The 16,273-nt window shown below is 43.2% G+C and overlaps 1 protein-coding gene across 7 annotated transcripts in view; it reads left to right on the forward strand.

The window, feature by feature from the left end:
• The window catches only part of LOC137638362 (zinc finger protein 271-like), a 235,040-nt gene that overhangs the window by 52,714 nt on the left and 166,053 nt on the right, over positions 1–16,273 (forward strand). For 3 of the 7 annotated variants that reach the window (XM_068370392.1, XM_068370391.1, XM_068370393.1), the window contains one exon: positions 7,626–11,542. The exons of the other annotated variants lie outside the window; for them this stretch is intronic. In XM_068370392.1, the coding sequence (XP_068226493.1) occupies positions 7,850–10,171 (2,322 nt within the window). In that variant the 5' untranslated portion in view covers positions 7,626–7,849 and the 3' untranslated portion in view covers positions 10,172–11,542. Of the gene's footprint in view, positions 1–7,625; positions 11,543–16,273 lie in introns of those variants that run through there. 7 annotated transcript variants of the gene reach the window in all.

Genomic DNA, 16,273 nt, shown 5'->3' on the forward strand with positions numbered 1-16,273 from the left:
TGACCCAGACCATCTGTTACTTTGCCCAGTGAGGAGTCTGAGGCTTTACTTGAAAAGAACAGCTGCAGTCCGTCCTCATGTGCAAGCTTTATTTGTAAGCAAAGGAAGGACGAAGAGGAGGGTCACCAAGAACACCATCTCGGCCTGGATTCGGAAGGTTATTCAACACGCCTTGAATCCTGACCTTCCTCCGTCACGTCGCCCTAGAGCGCACGATGTCGGGCATCGCTACGTCCCTGGCTTTCAAGAGAAATTTCTCTGTGACGCAGGTCTTGCAAGCTGGGGTGTGGAAGCGCCAAACGACCTTCACAGCCCACTACCTGTAGGACGTGACCCACAGGATCCTCGATACCTTCTTTATTGGCCCTGTGGTGGCTGCACAACAGCTGGTCTAACCTCAGGCTCCTTAATGGACAGGTAGCAGAAGGTTGGGGGCATTGTTACCCGGTTTTGGTCTGCGTGATTGAAAGAGTATGTCTGGCGCTTACTTCTTTCTTCATTCTCCCCTCCCTTGGGGAAAGCAGCATCCTGGTCTCTGCATAGCTGACCTCAACTTCTGCAGGTAAACCATGCTCCCTTGTGCTCCTAGTATTACAGTAGCTGTAATACTGTTTGCGTCCCCCATACCCTGACGAGGTGGTATTGGGAACGTCCTAGCCTAGATTTCTATCTAAAGAACTCCAGTTCAACTTCCTAGGACGAGTCAAAACTTCCTCCACACACAACTTATGTAGGCCGCACATTTGTAGTAAGAAACGAAAAGTGCGAGGTGTAGGGACCCCCTTTCTCGAGTGCTGCTAACTCGGATTTCAGGTCCCCGGGTAAAGCCAAAAGCCAGTAAGGCTGGGGACTTTCCGCCCTTCCTAAGGGGTAAGTCACCCTTTGTAAATAGCGTGGTTTGTATTTCGGTTACGGAACAAATGACAAATTCGGAGATAATTTGTATTTTTCCTAACCATACAAACCTTAGCTATTTACTCATTTTTGCCCGCCAGCCCTGTCCCCCAAGTCAAGTCCTACCTCTAAGTTAAGTAAGACAACTCACCGGTGTGTGGGGGGGAAGGGGTAGCAAGCTACCCCTTCCCTACCCCCTGCTAACTAGCGGGGGGTAGTTAACCCTTGTTAAAAATCTAATGGCTCGTCATTTCAGCTATGTAAATCGCTAAGGTTTGTATGGTTAGGAAAAATACAAATTATCTCCGAATTTGTCATATTGAAGGATTAAAAGCAATATATTTTTTTATATAACTTTTAAGAAATATTTGTTTTGTCACTATACCTTCGCTGTTTATAGGGATATTACTTTCGGCGAGGCTGGAAGATGAGCCATAAGACTTTTAGTGAGGGATAATTACCTAAACCGCCAGTTAGCGGGAGGGTTGTGGGTAGCCTGCTACCCTGTTATCTCACACACTGGGCTGAGCATCTACTTTGCTTTTGGCTTGGTGGAGAATGGACATTGCTGCTCTCCTGCTCCATTGCCTTTTTGACTTGCTATTGAGTGATAGCTTTGAATTATTCTTTGTATGTGCTGTAACTGGAATGCGAACCTACGCTATTCAATAGGGGTATTACTTTCAGTGAAGCTGAAATGACGAGCCATTAGGATTTAGTGAGTTTTAACTACCCATTCCGCTAGTTAGCGGGCATAGGGGGTTAGCTTACTACCGCTCCCTCTCACACACTGGTGATTTAATTTACTTTGCTTCTGGCTCGGATGGTAAACAGTTGTTGCTGTTTTTCATCCTCACCAAGTTGTATTTTGAACTGCCATTAGTGCTTTTTGTTTATGCTTTCTCTTTAATAGTGTGTGTTTGTGTTGACTTGTGCAACCATGCATACTTGCCCTGGACTTGAAGGCCAACCCTGCCGGACCTTCATGTTGGCCATGGGCACTGACCGCCACACCCTTTCTCCCACCTGCAGAGGTCAACGGTATGATTGTGGTAATAAGTGCAAAGAAGCATCGGGAGTGGTCTGCTTCCCAGTGGGAAAAATTTTGGCGAGGGTGGAGGAAGAAGTCAAAGCGGGATATTTCTCTTTCGAAGGTTCCTTTGTATGAAGGGAAAAAAACACACGATCTCTTCTTCTGCCTTCCGACCTTCCTCCAAAGCTCCTACTTGTTCGGGTTCTTCTGAGGGACCATCGAGCAGTAATGTAGACTAATTTTTGCCAACCCTCGTCCTTGAGAGAAGGTGTTGCTTGCCCTAGCGAAGTGGCCCCACCTCCCCCCCCCCCTCCCCCCCCGGTAAGGCCTTGTCTATGGGTTCTGTGTTACAGGTGTGGTCGTCCTTGCGGCTCCCAGGTCCGCAATGCGAGTGTGCAGCCGTCGTTGACTTCAGAGTTGGATCCTCTAATTTTTGTCGATGTTGTGGTGTCAGAGGCGTCTTCTGTGGCCGCTGTCGACGCCCCTGACCCTCTAGACTCTCCTGCTGTTGCTGACGACTACGTTTCCCCTGTTCTGTCCATCCTTCGAGGGGGAAACTAAGTCCATCGTCTGTCTCTCATATGAGTGGTTCTCCCGTCTGGTGAGTTTTCTCTTAGAGACTCCTCTTCAGAGGACTGCTGCTCAAGGTCAGCTTGCTGATCCCACGTCGCAGAGCTCACCCTCTGCTTTGACTTAAAGGTTGCCCTTCACCATCATTGAAAAAGCTCTTCAGCCTCGTCTTCACAGCTGTCGCCCACAGAGGAGCTGCCACTTCAGTGGTCTTCTGGCCCTCGATTTTCGCCCTTTCCTGGTCCTTCTCCTGACGACGCTGCGGCTAGTCCTTGGACTTCAGCCCTGGACTCTTCTGCATATCGTTCACGATGGCCTTTGGTGGATGTTCGCCCTTCCAAAGGGTACATCCCTGTTCCAGTTCGACATTCCAGTCGACCTCCTGACCTGTCGTTACTATTCCCATCTCCTGTACATCCTCGGATGTTCTACTTAAGTGTAGCGGAGCGCAACTCTCTCCAGCATGCCAGCTCCTTGCAGTGCACCTGTGCTTTCCAACAGCACGTCAGCGACAGCCTGCACACAAAACTCTTTCCAGAATGTCTTTCTCTCCACTGAGTCAGCGCTCTCCAGAACATTGACGTTCCCTTGACCGCTAGCCTTCTCTTTCTCATCCTCAGCCACCTCCAATGCTCCAGCAATCTCCCGATTGCCAACGCTCTCCAGCACAGCCCTGTCCTTCCAAAGAGTAGTGTTTGCCAACTTGCCAGCACTCGCCAGTGCAACTCCATTCTCCAGCTCAAGCTCGTTAGCGCTCCCTGAGACATCAGTGCTTTCATGCGCAGCCTCGGTATCAGGCTCACCAACGCTCTCCTGCACGAAAGCGCTCTCCAAACCAACAGTGCTCTCTTGTACGTCACCCCACTCCCTAGTGCCAGTGGTCCACTGCCCAACAGCGCTCCCTGAGATATCAGTGCTCTCATGCGCAGCCTAGGTATCAGGCTCGCCAACGCCCTCCTGCACAAAAGCGCTCTCTTGTACGTCACCCCACTCCCAAGCGCCAGTGGTCGACTGTGCAACAGTGCTCTCCTGTGCCAAAATACTCTCCAGCTCACCCGCACCCTTTGGTTCGCTGGCACTCTCCAGCTTGCCAGTGCTCACCTGCGCGCCAGAGCTTTCCTACGAATTTACCAGAAAAAGCGCGCCAGCATCCTCCTTTGTGGCGTCGTACTGCGCGTTCTCTAGAAACCGCACCAGCATCATCGTGCTCAGCGTCTTACTGGGCGCTATTGTTCTCCTGTGTGCTCTCCAGCCCGCTAGCGCTCACTGTCCCACTTGCGCCATGGCCATGAGCAGGTTCTACAGGCTCCTAGGTTTTAAGAAACATCGAGTAGACGGCTCACCATCGCATCATTCCCCTCCCTGCGAACGCATTACAGCGCAACCGCCGAGGGAAGGAGGAGGGGTCTCCACAGAAGGGTTCAGGATCCATAAGCTGCCTTCCTCGAAGGTGGATCCATCAACAGCAGAGACTCCTCTCAGGGAACTGTCGGTCCCTTTCCCTTCAGGGCCTTCAGGGGATCTGTCTGACAGTGTGTCAGTCAGTCAGCAGCCCTGGTTCAGGGCTATGGTCAGAGCAGTGGTGCAAGCCTTCAAGCCTGCTCTGGTTGCCAGCTCTTCAGAGCATTTTACAGCTATAGCAGACCTACTGTAAAGAACCACAGCTTCTTCTCCCCTGAAGAGGAAGAAGGTCTCAGATGTGGTTACTTCCCCTAGGGTAAAGCTGACTCCTATTAGGCTATCAAAGTCTGCTCCTGCATCTTCCACCAGACACTGTCTTACCTCACCTCTGCCGAGGGGGTAATGCCATGGAGGGGCTTCCACTCTTCCACCTTCGGAGGAAGTTTCCCCTCGCACGGAGACACCACCTAGGGGCTAGACGCACCGTCAAAAAGCCCCTGTCCGGAGAGAAGCTCCGGGCAATCTAAAGAAGAAGAAGAAGCACGGAGAGTTCACCATCGATGGAAGTCAGGAGGGACATGACAATGCAGCTTTCGATGCTTGAGCCCTTCCTCCTTCCACGAAAGAAACCGAAGGACTCCAAGACTCTTCCTAAGTCTTCTTCAAGAACCTCCAAGTCTACAGATGCAGCCTGTCACTCGAGGGATGTGCGCGACCCACCTGGAGAAGAGCTCTTGGGGGTGGAAAAAGGAGACTTCGCTCCAAGTCCAACGTCGGAAGGAGAGCAGAAAGAGTCGGACCATGCATTCTGTCAGGTTTTGACTCCCATCAGCATTCTCAATGGGTTTATCAACTAAGAGAGCAAAGACACGGTGTCTTTTGCACCTAGAAGCCCTCAGAGACCAGTGCATCCTTGCATTGGACTCAGGGCGTGAAGGGTGCCAGGGCTACGATCATCCTACAGCTCTTTGAGCTCTCCTTCTCGCAACGTTCCGGCTCTACCACCAAGCTTCTCCCACCTCATGTCTGCAGAAGAGGAGCTATTCTGAGATCTTAGATGTACCTCGTCCAACTCCTCTTCTCCCCATACAGGCTACTTTGTGGCTTGATGTTTGGTTAGGGACCTTGGAAATCCTGGTAAGAGCTGAGGATTTCTCAAAGAAATGTACCAGGGTTCTCACCATTACTCCCACCTGTACCAGGCTTCTGGGAGTCTCCTGCTTGAGGTGGACCCTTTGCTTCCTCGCCTGTTCCGGCAACTAACCCCTTTAGTCTGCCAGAGACTGCAGACAGTGGACCAGGGGAGCAGTTCTTGGGTAACCCAGCCAAAGCCAGTATGCCAGAAATGGCTCCAGTAGCTACAGCCGAGGCAGTTCCCCTCTCTCCTCAGCAGCATTTAGTTCCACTCTCCAGGCCAGCAAACGACAGTGCTAAACATCAGTTTAGGTGGTGGTAGTGGCTCTCAACAGTTCCTGTACAGGTAGTGCCACTCTACAAGAAGGGGCAGAGGCACACTCAAAGGTACTCTTCGGTACAGTAGATGGCAGTGTCCCCCTCCAGGGCAGCAGACGGCAGTGTCCCCATCCAGGGCAGCAGACGGCAGTGTCCCCCTCCAGGGCAGCAGACGGCAGTGTCCCCCTCCAGGGCAGCAGACGGCAGTGTCCCCCTCCAGGCCAGCGGACGGCAACAAGCTTGGACCTTTCTCACGTCACAAGCTGGGTAATTTGTTTGAATACTTTGACCTAGATTGAAAAGGCTCTTTCTTGGTGTTAATTGCTAAGAAATTTGCATCATAAACTTAATGGGACTGTATTTTAAAATAGGACTTTTATATTTTATTTCTTTTTTTTGGGTGTGTGGGTGTCCTAGGAAAAAACCAGGTACTTGTGTTTTGTATTCATATAGGGGTGGCCAATTACTGTGAGGCTTTTTTTTTTCAAATAATTTTTCAGTCTTGTATTGTTTTTCAATTCTTATTCCATGTCATAGCAATGAACTTTTGTTACCAAGTCGTCTTCCCTTCGTTCAAGTATCGCCAGTACATGAGGACAGATGCCCACTTACAAGATGAGGAAGTCTTCAGGTGGACATCTTCCCCCTCTCTCTGATCTGGGCATTTTATCAAGGCTCTTTCTTGGTGTTAATTGCCAAGAAATTTGCATCATAAACCTAATGAAACTGTATTTGAAAAGGGTCTTTTATATGTTATTTTCAGGTGTGGGGTGTCTTTAAAAAAAAAAAAGTACTTGTGTTTTTGTATTGATATATGAGTGCCCTATGAGTATGCATTTTTTTTTCTTTAATAATTTTTCTGTGTAGTTATTATTCATTGGAATTAACTTTGGTTGCCAAGTCGTCTTCTCTTCATTAAAGTATCCCCAGAAGGACAGATGCCCACTTACAAGATTGAGAAGTCTTCAGGTGTACACCTCCCACCTCTCTCTGATCTGGGTTGCTCTTAACTCGGCGAGGGAAACCAGTCGTCTTTCTTTGGCCCTCATCGCTCCCTTATGGCCTCGGAAGGATTGGTTCCCAGACCTTTTTGAGGTCCTAGTGAACCCTCCTGTTAGATTGCTAGAGAGACCAGATCTACTCAAACAGCCTCACTTTCATTGTCTTCATCGGGGGCTCCACATGCTTCATCTTCATGCTTGGAGCCTGTCAGGAGGTTCTCAAGGTAAAGAGGCTTTTTATCTAGTTACCCTAAGCCATGTGATGCTGTACATGTCGAGTTTATCAAGTCAAATGCGCAGTTTTTTTTTTTTTACGCTGGTGCCAGATGAAAGGTCATTCTTCTTCCAGACCCTCTCAGCCTAAAATTGCAGAATTCCTGGTCCATCTTCACAGGGATGGAGGGTATCTGTAGGTCTTAACCCTTTTACCCCCAGGCTATTTGGAAATTTCCAACCCTTAACCCCCAGGGGGTTATTTTTTTCCCAGCACATTTTGTAGTATATTTTTTTTAAATTGCTCTAACAGCCTTAATTTTTGTAAGAGAGAGGTCAGGTTGGTCTCATTCTCTTGGAAAATGCCTGAATTTTCTCAAAAAATTATCAAAAATTGAAAAAAATATTTTTATAGCATTTTTTTGCAAGGACGTACCGGTACGTCCATGGGGGTAAAGGGATGGCTTTTGTGAAACGTACCAGTACGTCCTTTGGGGGTAAAAGGGTTAAGAAGGCACTGGACAACACAAAGGCAACCAGAAAGAAAAAACTTATGTTAGTATTGTTAATTTGCCATAACAGTAGAACCAAAGCAAAGGTAGAGGGAGTGATATGGAAGAGTTTGTGGTAAATGTTCCTGTCTGTGCAAGATTACTATAAAGCCTTTTGCTGTTCATAATTCTGGAGGAAGGCTCAGAGGTGCATAGGAGTATTAGCAAGACAATTTTGATGATGACTGGAGAGGAAGTACAGCAAAGGAAATAAGACTATGGATGAAACTCTGTCTTTTTGAAGAGCAAGAGGAAAACTATTTTAAGAATAGAACCAATAATGTCACAGGAGATGCTGTGGATTATAGAATCTACAGAGGATATGAGATTTTTAGGTGCCTGAAATGTGTAACAAGAACAGATAGAACACAGATCAAAGTCTGTGGTTTGTATGGTTACGAAAAATACAAATTACAGTACTTTATGAATTTATTTTATTTTTTAAAAAACTCCATTATTTTTATTGAGTTTTTCTCTTCTCCAACTGATTGTAGTTTTCTATTCTTCCAGACTTCTCATCCCAAAGGAAGGAATCATCCACCTCTTGCCGCTAAAGCTTGTAAGCTACTGAAGGTATATGCAAGAGACGTAAGACTGGAAAAGAAAGGGTCATGTTGGAAGATTTTGTTGTACAGTATGATGTCTGAGAATAGGAAGTTTAGTCTTAATTTCATCTTTGAAGTCTATTGAAAATAATATTAAGGGGTTTGTCATCTTGTGATACGGAGAGGATAATGAATTCTGAACAACCTTTTGAATTTTCAATGAAAAGTGAAATTGAAGATCTAATTTCACCTGCAGTCAATCCTGAACATAATGATACGTCTGGCAGTGTTGCTCTCTTTAATGATGGCGGTCTTTTCTTGGATCCAAAAATGGAAGTCAAAGTAGAGCCAGAAATATTTGATTCTAGCGAAAGCAACTTGAAAAATTCCTACGAGTATGATGCATCAGTGTGTGAAAATGGTTCATTAAATTGTAAAGGGGATGTCGATGAGGAGGAAAGTGTAGACACATACTTAGGGACAATTATGGAAGAAAATAAAGGAAAAGAAAAAGAAAGACTTTCATGTGTAATCAGTGGAAGAGAATTATTACAGAAAGATGTTTTGAATGAAGAGGTGAATCAAATAAATGAGAAGCAGATAAAAAAAAGTATCTTTGGTAATGTTGACTTCAATGCTCTAGCTAGAAAGCGATTCACATGCAATGAATGTGGGAAAGCTTTTTGGTATATATATAGTCTTACAAAACATTCAAGAATTCACATGGGAGAGAAGCCATACAAGTGCGATGTCTGTAGCAAAACATTCATTGATAAACCTAGTCTCACTAAACATTCAAGAATTCACACGGGAGAGAAGCCATACAAGTGCGATGTCTGTAGCAAAACATTCATTGATAAACCTAGTCTCACTAAACATTCAAGAATTCACATGGGAGAGAAGCCGTACAAGTGCGATGTCTGTAGCAAAACATTCATTGATAAACCTAGTCTCACTAAACATTCAAGAGTTCACATGGGAGAGAAGCCGTACAAGTGCGATGTCTCTAGCAAAACATTTATTGAAAAACCTAGTCTCACTAAACATTCAAGAATTCACACAGGAGAGAAGCCATACAAGTGCGATGTCTGTAGCAAAACATTCATTGATAAACCTAGTCTCACTAAACATTCAAGAATTCACATGGGAGAGAAGCCATACAAGTGCGATGTCTGTAGCAAAACATTTATTGAAAAACCTAGTCTCACTAAACATTCAAGAATTCACATGGGAGAGAAGCCATACAAGTGCGATGTCTGTAGCAAAACATTCATTGATAAACCTAGTCTCACTAAACATTCAAGAATTCACATGGGAGAGAAGCCATACAAGTGCGATGTCTGTAGCAAAACATTTATTGAAAAACCTAGTCTCACTAAACATTCAAGAATTCACACAGGAGAGAAGCCATACAAGTGCGATGTCTGTAGCAAAACATTCATTGATAAACCTAGTCTCACTAAACATTCAAGAATTCACATGGGAGAGAAGCCATACAAGTGCTATGTCTGTAGCAAAACATTTATTGAAAAACCTAGTCTCACTAAACATTCAAGAATTCACACAGGAGAGAAGCCATACAAGTGCGATGTCTGTAGCAAAACATTAATTGATAAACGTAGTCTTACAAAACATTCAAGAATTCACACGGGAGAGAAGCCATACACATGTAATGTCTGTAGCAAAACATTTACTTCAAAGTATAGTCTCACTACACATTTAAGAATTCATATGGAAGAGAAGCCATACAAATGTAATGTCTGTAGCAAAACATTTACCCTGAAACAATATCTCACTGTACATTCAAGAGTTCACATAGGAGAGAAGCCGTACAAGTGCGATGTCTGTAGTAAAACATTTACCCTGAAACACAGCCTCACTGTACATTCAAGAGTTCACACAGGAGAAAGGCCATACAAGTGCGATGTCTGTAGCAAAACATTTTCTTTGAAAAACAGTTTCGCTTCACATTCAACTATTCACACAGGAGAAAGGCCATACAAGTGCGATGTCTGTAGCAAAGCATTTTGTAAGAAGTACAGACTTGCTGTACATTTAACTATTCACACAGGAGAAAGGCCATACAAGTGTGATGTCTGTAGCAAAACATTTACTTTGAGACACCATCTCACTAGACATGTAAGAATTCACACAGGAGAGAAGCCATACAAGTGCGATGTCTGTAGCAAAACATTCAATAGAAAACCAAATCTCACTATACATTTAAGAATTCACACAGGAGAGAAGCCATACAAATGCAATGTCTGTAGCAAAGCATTTACTGGGAAACAGTCTCTCACTGAACATTTAAGAATTCACACGGGAGAGAGGCCATACAAGTGCGATGTCTGTAGCAAAGCATTTATTACAAAACTATCTCTCTCTAAACATTTAAGAATTCACACAGGAGAGAAGCCATACAAGTGCAATTTCTGTAGCGAATTCTTTACTTCGGAATACTATCTCACTAAACATAAGAAATCACATGAGAGATCTATTCCAATGTCATGAATGTGGCAAAACATATAATTTAAAACAGACTCGATAAACATTTAAGAACTCACATGGAAGAAAAACCATTCATGCGCACGGACTGGGGTAAGGCTTTGTGCTCTGATGGTTTCCTCAAGAATCATCATAGAAGGAGGTGCTATAAAATCTGATATTGTGATCTGATATAAAGGAGAAAAAACAGCAGAGATAATAGATGAAAGTTTTCACCCCTTCGCACTTTTGCCCAGGCTGTTAGCTCTCAGAGTCGACGAGGTGACGTGGTGCCTCCAAACAGATCATGTGAAGCACAGAGCAGCACCCCAGGTCAGGCATTAGCCAGTTAGTTTTTCGAACTTACACCCACCTAACGGTGAGTCTCCACTGTAAAGATCATTGGAGTATTTATATAGCGCTGTAACAAATGGCAGATTTGGAAAAAAATTGTATTTTTGTTGTATCCTTGTACAATCCTGGAGCTCTTAACACATACTGATCCCGCCATCACCTTCCCCCAGGAAGTTTTGCTGCAATTGCACAGTGACTTTCAGTTACAAGTGGTTGGTCCAACTCTTGCTCTCCCTTCGCTAACTAGCTAAAAGTTTTACAACTAGTTTCAGCTGTTGCCAAAATGCATCTCCATTGTAAAGAGCTCCAGGTTTGTATAGTTAGGAAAAATACAAATTATTTCCAAATTTGTCATATTTGCATAATTATTACTATTAGAAGCCAAGGTGCAAAAGCAAATTGCCACTAGCCCAAGGGACCAAATAGTTGACAGTCTGGTGCAGTGAAGAAACAGGAATGTAACGAATAAACTATATAAGAGAAGAAAGAGATTATTTTAAGATAGATAACAATGTTGAATAAATAAGCATTATGAAAACTAGGAAAGGAAACATCATCAACAGAAAAGCCTTTGTACTAAGTTTGAACTTGTTAAATATCTGCTGATACAGTTGCAGGGGCAGTAGTTTATTGGCTTGGTCACTGCCTAAATAAAGCTTTGAGAATAATATACAGCATTAAGCCTTTTGAAACAATGCTGGTGACATTGTCTCTTTTTGAACATAATTCTGGATGATTCTACCTGCTACTTGCACTGTAGTGAAGTTATGAAAGTTAGTTGGAAGGAAGAATTAAAAGCAAGTCTACTTGTATTGGAATATGAAGCCATGCAATTATTTATAAAGTACTATAGTATGGAGATAGCTTCGTTTTGGGAGTTTGAATATAAGTATAGTAATAAGGTAGAAAAGTATCATTATTTTTTAAGATTTATGTGATTTTCTTGATGTAATCTATTTTATGATCTTATTGATTAGTTTAGGTTATATAAGTTTCATTGGATTGTCCTTGAGAGGAGAATCTTGATTAAAATATCTAATTATTTGGTTTCTCTTTCATTTCCACAATTGCTCTTCTCAAACATTTCAATCTGCATTGGTCTCTCTGGAGAGACAGTGTCTCGTCAAATGATTTTACAGCATTCTTAGTAAAGTTCTGTATTCAGGTTTCACAAGACTGAAGTTAAGATTTAAAGATATTTTGCTGAGTAATATTCCAAGTCCCAGGCTGGGTCTTTTGGGTAAAATCCATAACCCAATTTATTTAAGAATAAGTTCTACAGGTTTCAGTATTAATGTGAGTTTACAAAATTGAATAGCTGATGTTATGAATTAAGTTTACAGTATATTGATTGTATTTGTGGTATAGAGCAGTAATCATGTCCAGAGGCTGTCATGGTTTGTTTTTAGAAATTCAATTTTTTGTGGCTCATAGCTCACCCTAATGTTAACTGTACTAAGTGAAATCAATTGGGTTTAATTTTAGGTCAAGTTTGTTTTCGGTGTTTGCATATGAAATATAGAAGACTGAAGAATTAAAAGCAATATTTTTTATGTAACTTTTAAGAAATATTTCTTTGTTCCGTTACTTTATATAAACCTTCGCTATTTATAAGGATATTACGTTCGGTGAGGCTGGAAGATGAGCCATAAGACTTTTATCGAGGGTTAACTATCCATTCCGCTAGTTAATGGGGATAGGTGGGGTTGCTTGCTACTGCTCCCTCTCACACACCAGTGATTTAGGTCACTTTGGTTTTGGCTCGTTGTCATTCTTCATCCATCACCAAGTTATACTTTGGACTGCCATTAATGGTTTTTGTCTGTTCTTTCTCTTTAATAGTATGTGTTTGTGTTGACTTTTGCCACCATGCGTACCTGCTCTGGACTTGAAGGCTGGGCCTGGGATACCTTCATGTTGGCCGTGGACACCAACCTCCACACCCTTTGTCTCACTAGATAAACTAATATATATAATAATATTTTCCATTTAATTTTATTGCATATAGCTTAGGATAGGTAAGCTAGAAATGAAATAGGAAAGACACATACGTGTGTTTCCCGCCCAGCCCCTTGCTGTGACCGCCCTTAATATTAACCCTAGGGATATCCTCCTCAGGAGGCCCAAAGGAAGAGTCTAGCCTATAAGGATAGAAGAGTGTAACCAACACCCACTTCCTAAAGGATTAATAATGAGGGTCATTAATAAGTGATCATCTATCAGTATATAGAAAGGGAACTCCTTTCCCAATCTTATACGGTCTCAACAATAGATTGCGCCTAGACGCACAGAGTATGTTGGAAAATTTAACTACCGTATACTTTTATACTACAGTTTTCTGTCTACAGTATGCTCTATACTACAGATGTACTGGCTACTGTATATACATATACCTTAGTTGCTGCTACATAGAACCTAAGGCACAATTCAACTGACACAATATTGATAATCTTTATGGCTGGCTGCCCACCAGATTCCGGCGACTTGACAGGGTAGTGGCCAGTATACCAGACTCGGCCGGCTCTTGCTGGCTAAGTCAGATGTGACAGTGAATCAATGGCTGTCGGACCACCAGTCTAGCTAGCATCTTGCCGGCAAGGTTAGTAGCCGGCAGCCGCCGGTTAGGTTAGTACCTGGTGGCACTTACCAATAATGAGAGAGAAAGCAAGGAGTGAAGGGGGATGTAAGAGCACTGTTTCACTTCCTTCCTCCGGAATGAGGGTTCTAATGGAAGGGGAGAACATAAAATAATCAAGCTTCCACCCATTCACCTGCGTGCCGGTACCTGCCGGCCATAGGATGTGAATGGCAGCCCAAGGGAGGACTGAAGAACACTCTAAAGCAAATGGGTCTTCTGCCGGCAGCTAGACCTGCCGACACAGCTATCCCGGAGCTCCATGTCCGATAGGGAAGCTATACGACTAGGCCATACAAGCAGAAGCCCAAGCCAGCCCTACAGCCAATCGGCGAGATTGTAAGATAACAGTCACAGGGATGTGATGGCTAGGCCATCACTAAAGGACAGAATGGGGTGGGGAAAGGGTCCTGTATAAGGTGTGAGAGGAGACGGCAGCATGTTGGCCCTACCACACCTTGAGGAAACCCTGTTTCAGTATCGGCACCATCCTGGGCGAACAGAGTATCAATCCCCAGCCTAGGGTCTGCCAATACAGTAAATGGGGCCGGCAATCATCTAGCCGCCACCCTTAACCAAAGAGAAACAGAGTTCTCATGCCGGCACCATCCTAGGCAGAAAAATAAACTCCATTCTCCAGCCTAGGGTTTGCGAGCACAGGACTAGTCGACTAAACAGCAGGGAGAAGGGGGATCACATGACCCCTTCAAGTGCAGTCTAGGGAGGCAAAGCCTCCTATGCCAACAAACAAGGCCTGAAGATGCCTCCGGTGTAGGCAGTAGCTCTGCCAAAAATTAAGTTAATTCGATTCAATTTTTTACTTTTCGGCCAGAGCTAAATTTATACAGCATAAGAATCAAATACTACAATTTCCAGAGGAAGAAGAGGCTGGAGATTGCATAATAAATCCAAATTACGAGAGAGCATTGGGAAAACCACCGAGCGAGACCGCTACAGAAAAAGGAATAAAGATGGCGGCGATTATAGTGCCATCTGAGTACTCAAACAGTAACGGAGGAAGGGAACCTTATAACGGCTCCTCTTTTATTTTGCCACTTTTCCCCCTCGAAGCGTAAACGCTATACGGGGTGCAGAGTGCTAAGTGGCGTGTCAAGAATACGTCCCCTGATATTATGTGATATCCTAAAAGGAAAACTAAGGATATTCGTGCCAGGAGTTAGAATTCTGGAGACCTTAAGTTAAATTCTCTGGGAATATCACTGTAGTCAAATATCCCCTAGGAAGCTACTTAAAAGAACCCTCCATCAGGATGACATGGCCTGAACCCAAAAAGGCAAATTTCTACTAGCCTAAGGGACCAAATACATGACAGCCTGGTCCAGTAAAGAAATAAGAATGTAAAGAATAAACTATATGAGAAATGAAAAATGAGATTATTTGAAAATAGATAACAATGTTGAATAAATGAGCATTATAAAAACCAGGAAATGAAACATCGTCAACAAAAAAGCATTTGTACTAAGTTTAGACTTGGAAATATCCGCTGATTTAGTTTCAGGGTCAGTAGTTGATTGGCTTGGTCACAGCCTAAATAAAGCTTAGAGAATAATATACAGCATTAAGCCTTTTGAAAGAATGTTGGTGACATTGTCTCTTTTTGAAAGTAATACTGGATGATTCTACCTGCTTCTTGTACTGTAGTGAAGTTATGAATGTTAGCAGGAAGGAAGAATCAAAATCCAGTCTACTTGTATTGGAATATGAAGCCATGCAATTATTTACAAAGTACTATGGTATGGAGATAGCTTCATCTTGGGGGTTTGAATATAAGTATAGTGATAAGGTAGAAATGTATCATTATTTTTAAGATTTATGTGATTTTCTTGATGTAATCTCTTTTATGGTTTTAGTGATTAGTTTAGGTTATATAGGTTTCATTGGATTGTCCTTCAGAGAAGAATCTTCATTAAAATATCTAAATATTTGGTTTCTCTTTCATTTCCACAAATGCTCTTCTCAAACATTTCAATCTGCATTGGTCTCTCTGGAGAGACAGTGTCTCGTCAAATGATTTTACAGCATTCTTAGTACAGTACTGTATTCAGGTTTCACAAGAATGAAGTTAAGATTTAAAGATATTTTGCTGAGTAATATTCCAAGTCCCAGGGCTGGGCCTTCTGGGTAAAATCCATAACCCAATTTGTTTAGGAATAAATTCTACAGGTTTCAGTATTAATGTGAGTTTAAAAAATTGAATATCTGATGTTATGAATTAAGTTTACAGTATATTGATGGTATTTGTGGTATAGAGCAGTAATCATGTCCAGAGGCTGTCATGGTTTGTTTTTAGAAATTCAATTTGTTTGGGCTCATAGCTCACCCTAATGTTAACTGTACTAAGTGCAATCATTTGGGTTTAATTTCGGGTCAAGTTTGTTTTCTGTGTTTGCATATGAAATATAGAAGACTGAAGGATTAAAAGCAATATTTTTTATGTAACTTTTAAGAAATATTTCTTTGTTCCGTTACTTTATATAAACCTTCGCTATTTATAAGGATATTACGTTCGGTGAGGCTGGAAGATGAGCCATAAGACTTTTATCGAGGGTTAACTACCCATTCCGCTAGTTAATGGGGATAGGTTTGGTTACTTGCTACTGCTCCCTCTCACACACCAATGATTTAGGTCACTTTGGTTTTGGCTCGTTGTCATTCTTCATCCATCACCAAGTTATACTTTGGACGGCCATTAATGGTTTTTGTCTGTTCTTTCTCTTTAATAGTATGTGTTTGTGTTGACTTTTGCCACCATGCGTACCTGCTCTGGACTTGAAGGCTGGGCCTGGGGTACCTTCATGTTGGCCGTGGACACCAACCTCCACACCCTTTGTCCCACCTACAGAGGTCAACAGTGTGATTGTAGTAATATCTGTAATGAGTGTTGGGAGTGGTCTGCCTCCCAGTGGGAAAGGTTTGGGCGATGGCGGAAGAAGTCAAAGCTGGATATTTCCCTTTCCAAGGTTCCTTTGAAGGGAAAAAAAACACAAGACCTCTTCTTCTGCCTCCCGACCTTCCACCGTTCTGTCCATCCTTCGAGGAGGAAGCTAAGTCCTTCATCTGTCTCCTGTGAGTGACTCTCACCATCGGGGGAGTTCTCTCATAGAGACTCCTCTTCGGAG

This window comes from Palaemon carinicauda, chromosome 3 (assembly GCF_036898095.1).
Source record: "Palaemon carinicauda isolate YSFRI2023 chromosome 3, ASM3689809v2, whole genome shotgun sequence".
NCBI lineage: Eukaryota > Metazoa > Arthropoda > Malacostraca > Decapoda > Palaemonidae > Palaemon > Palaemon carinicauda.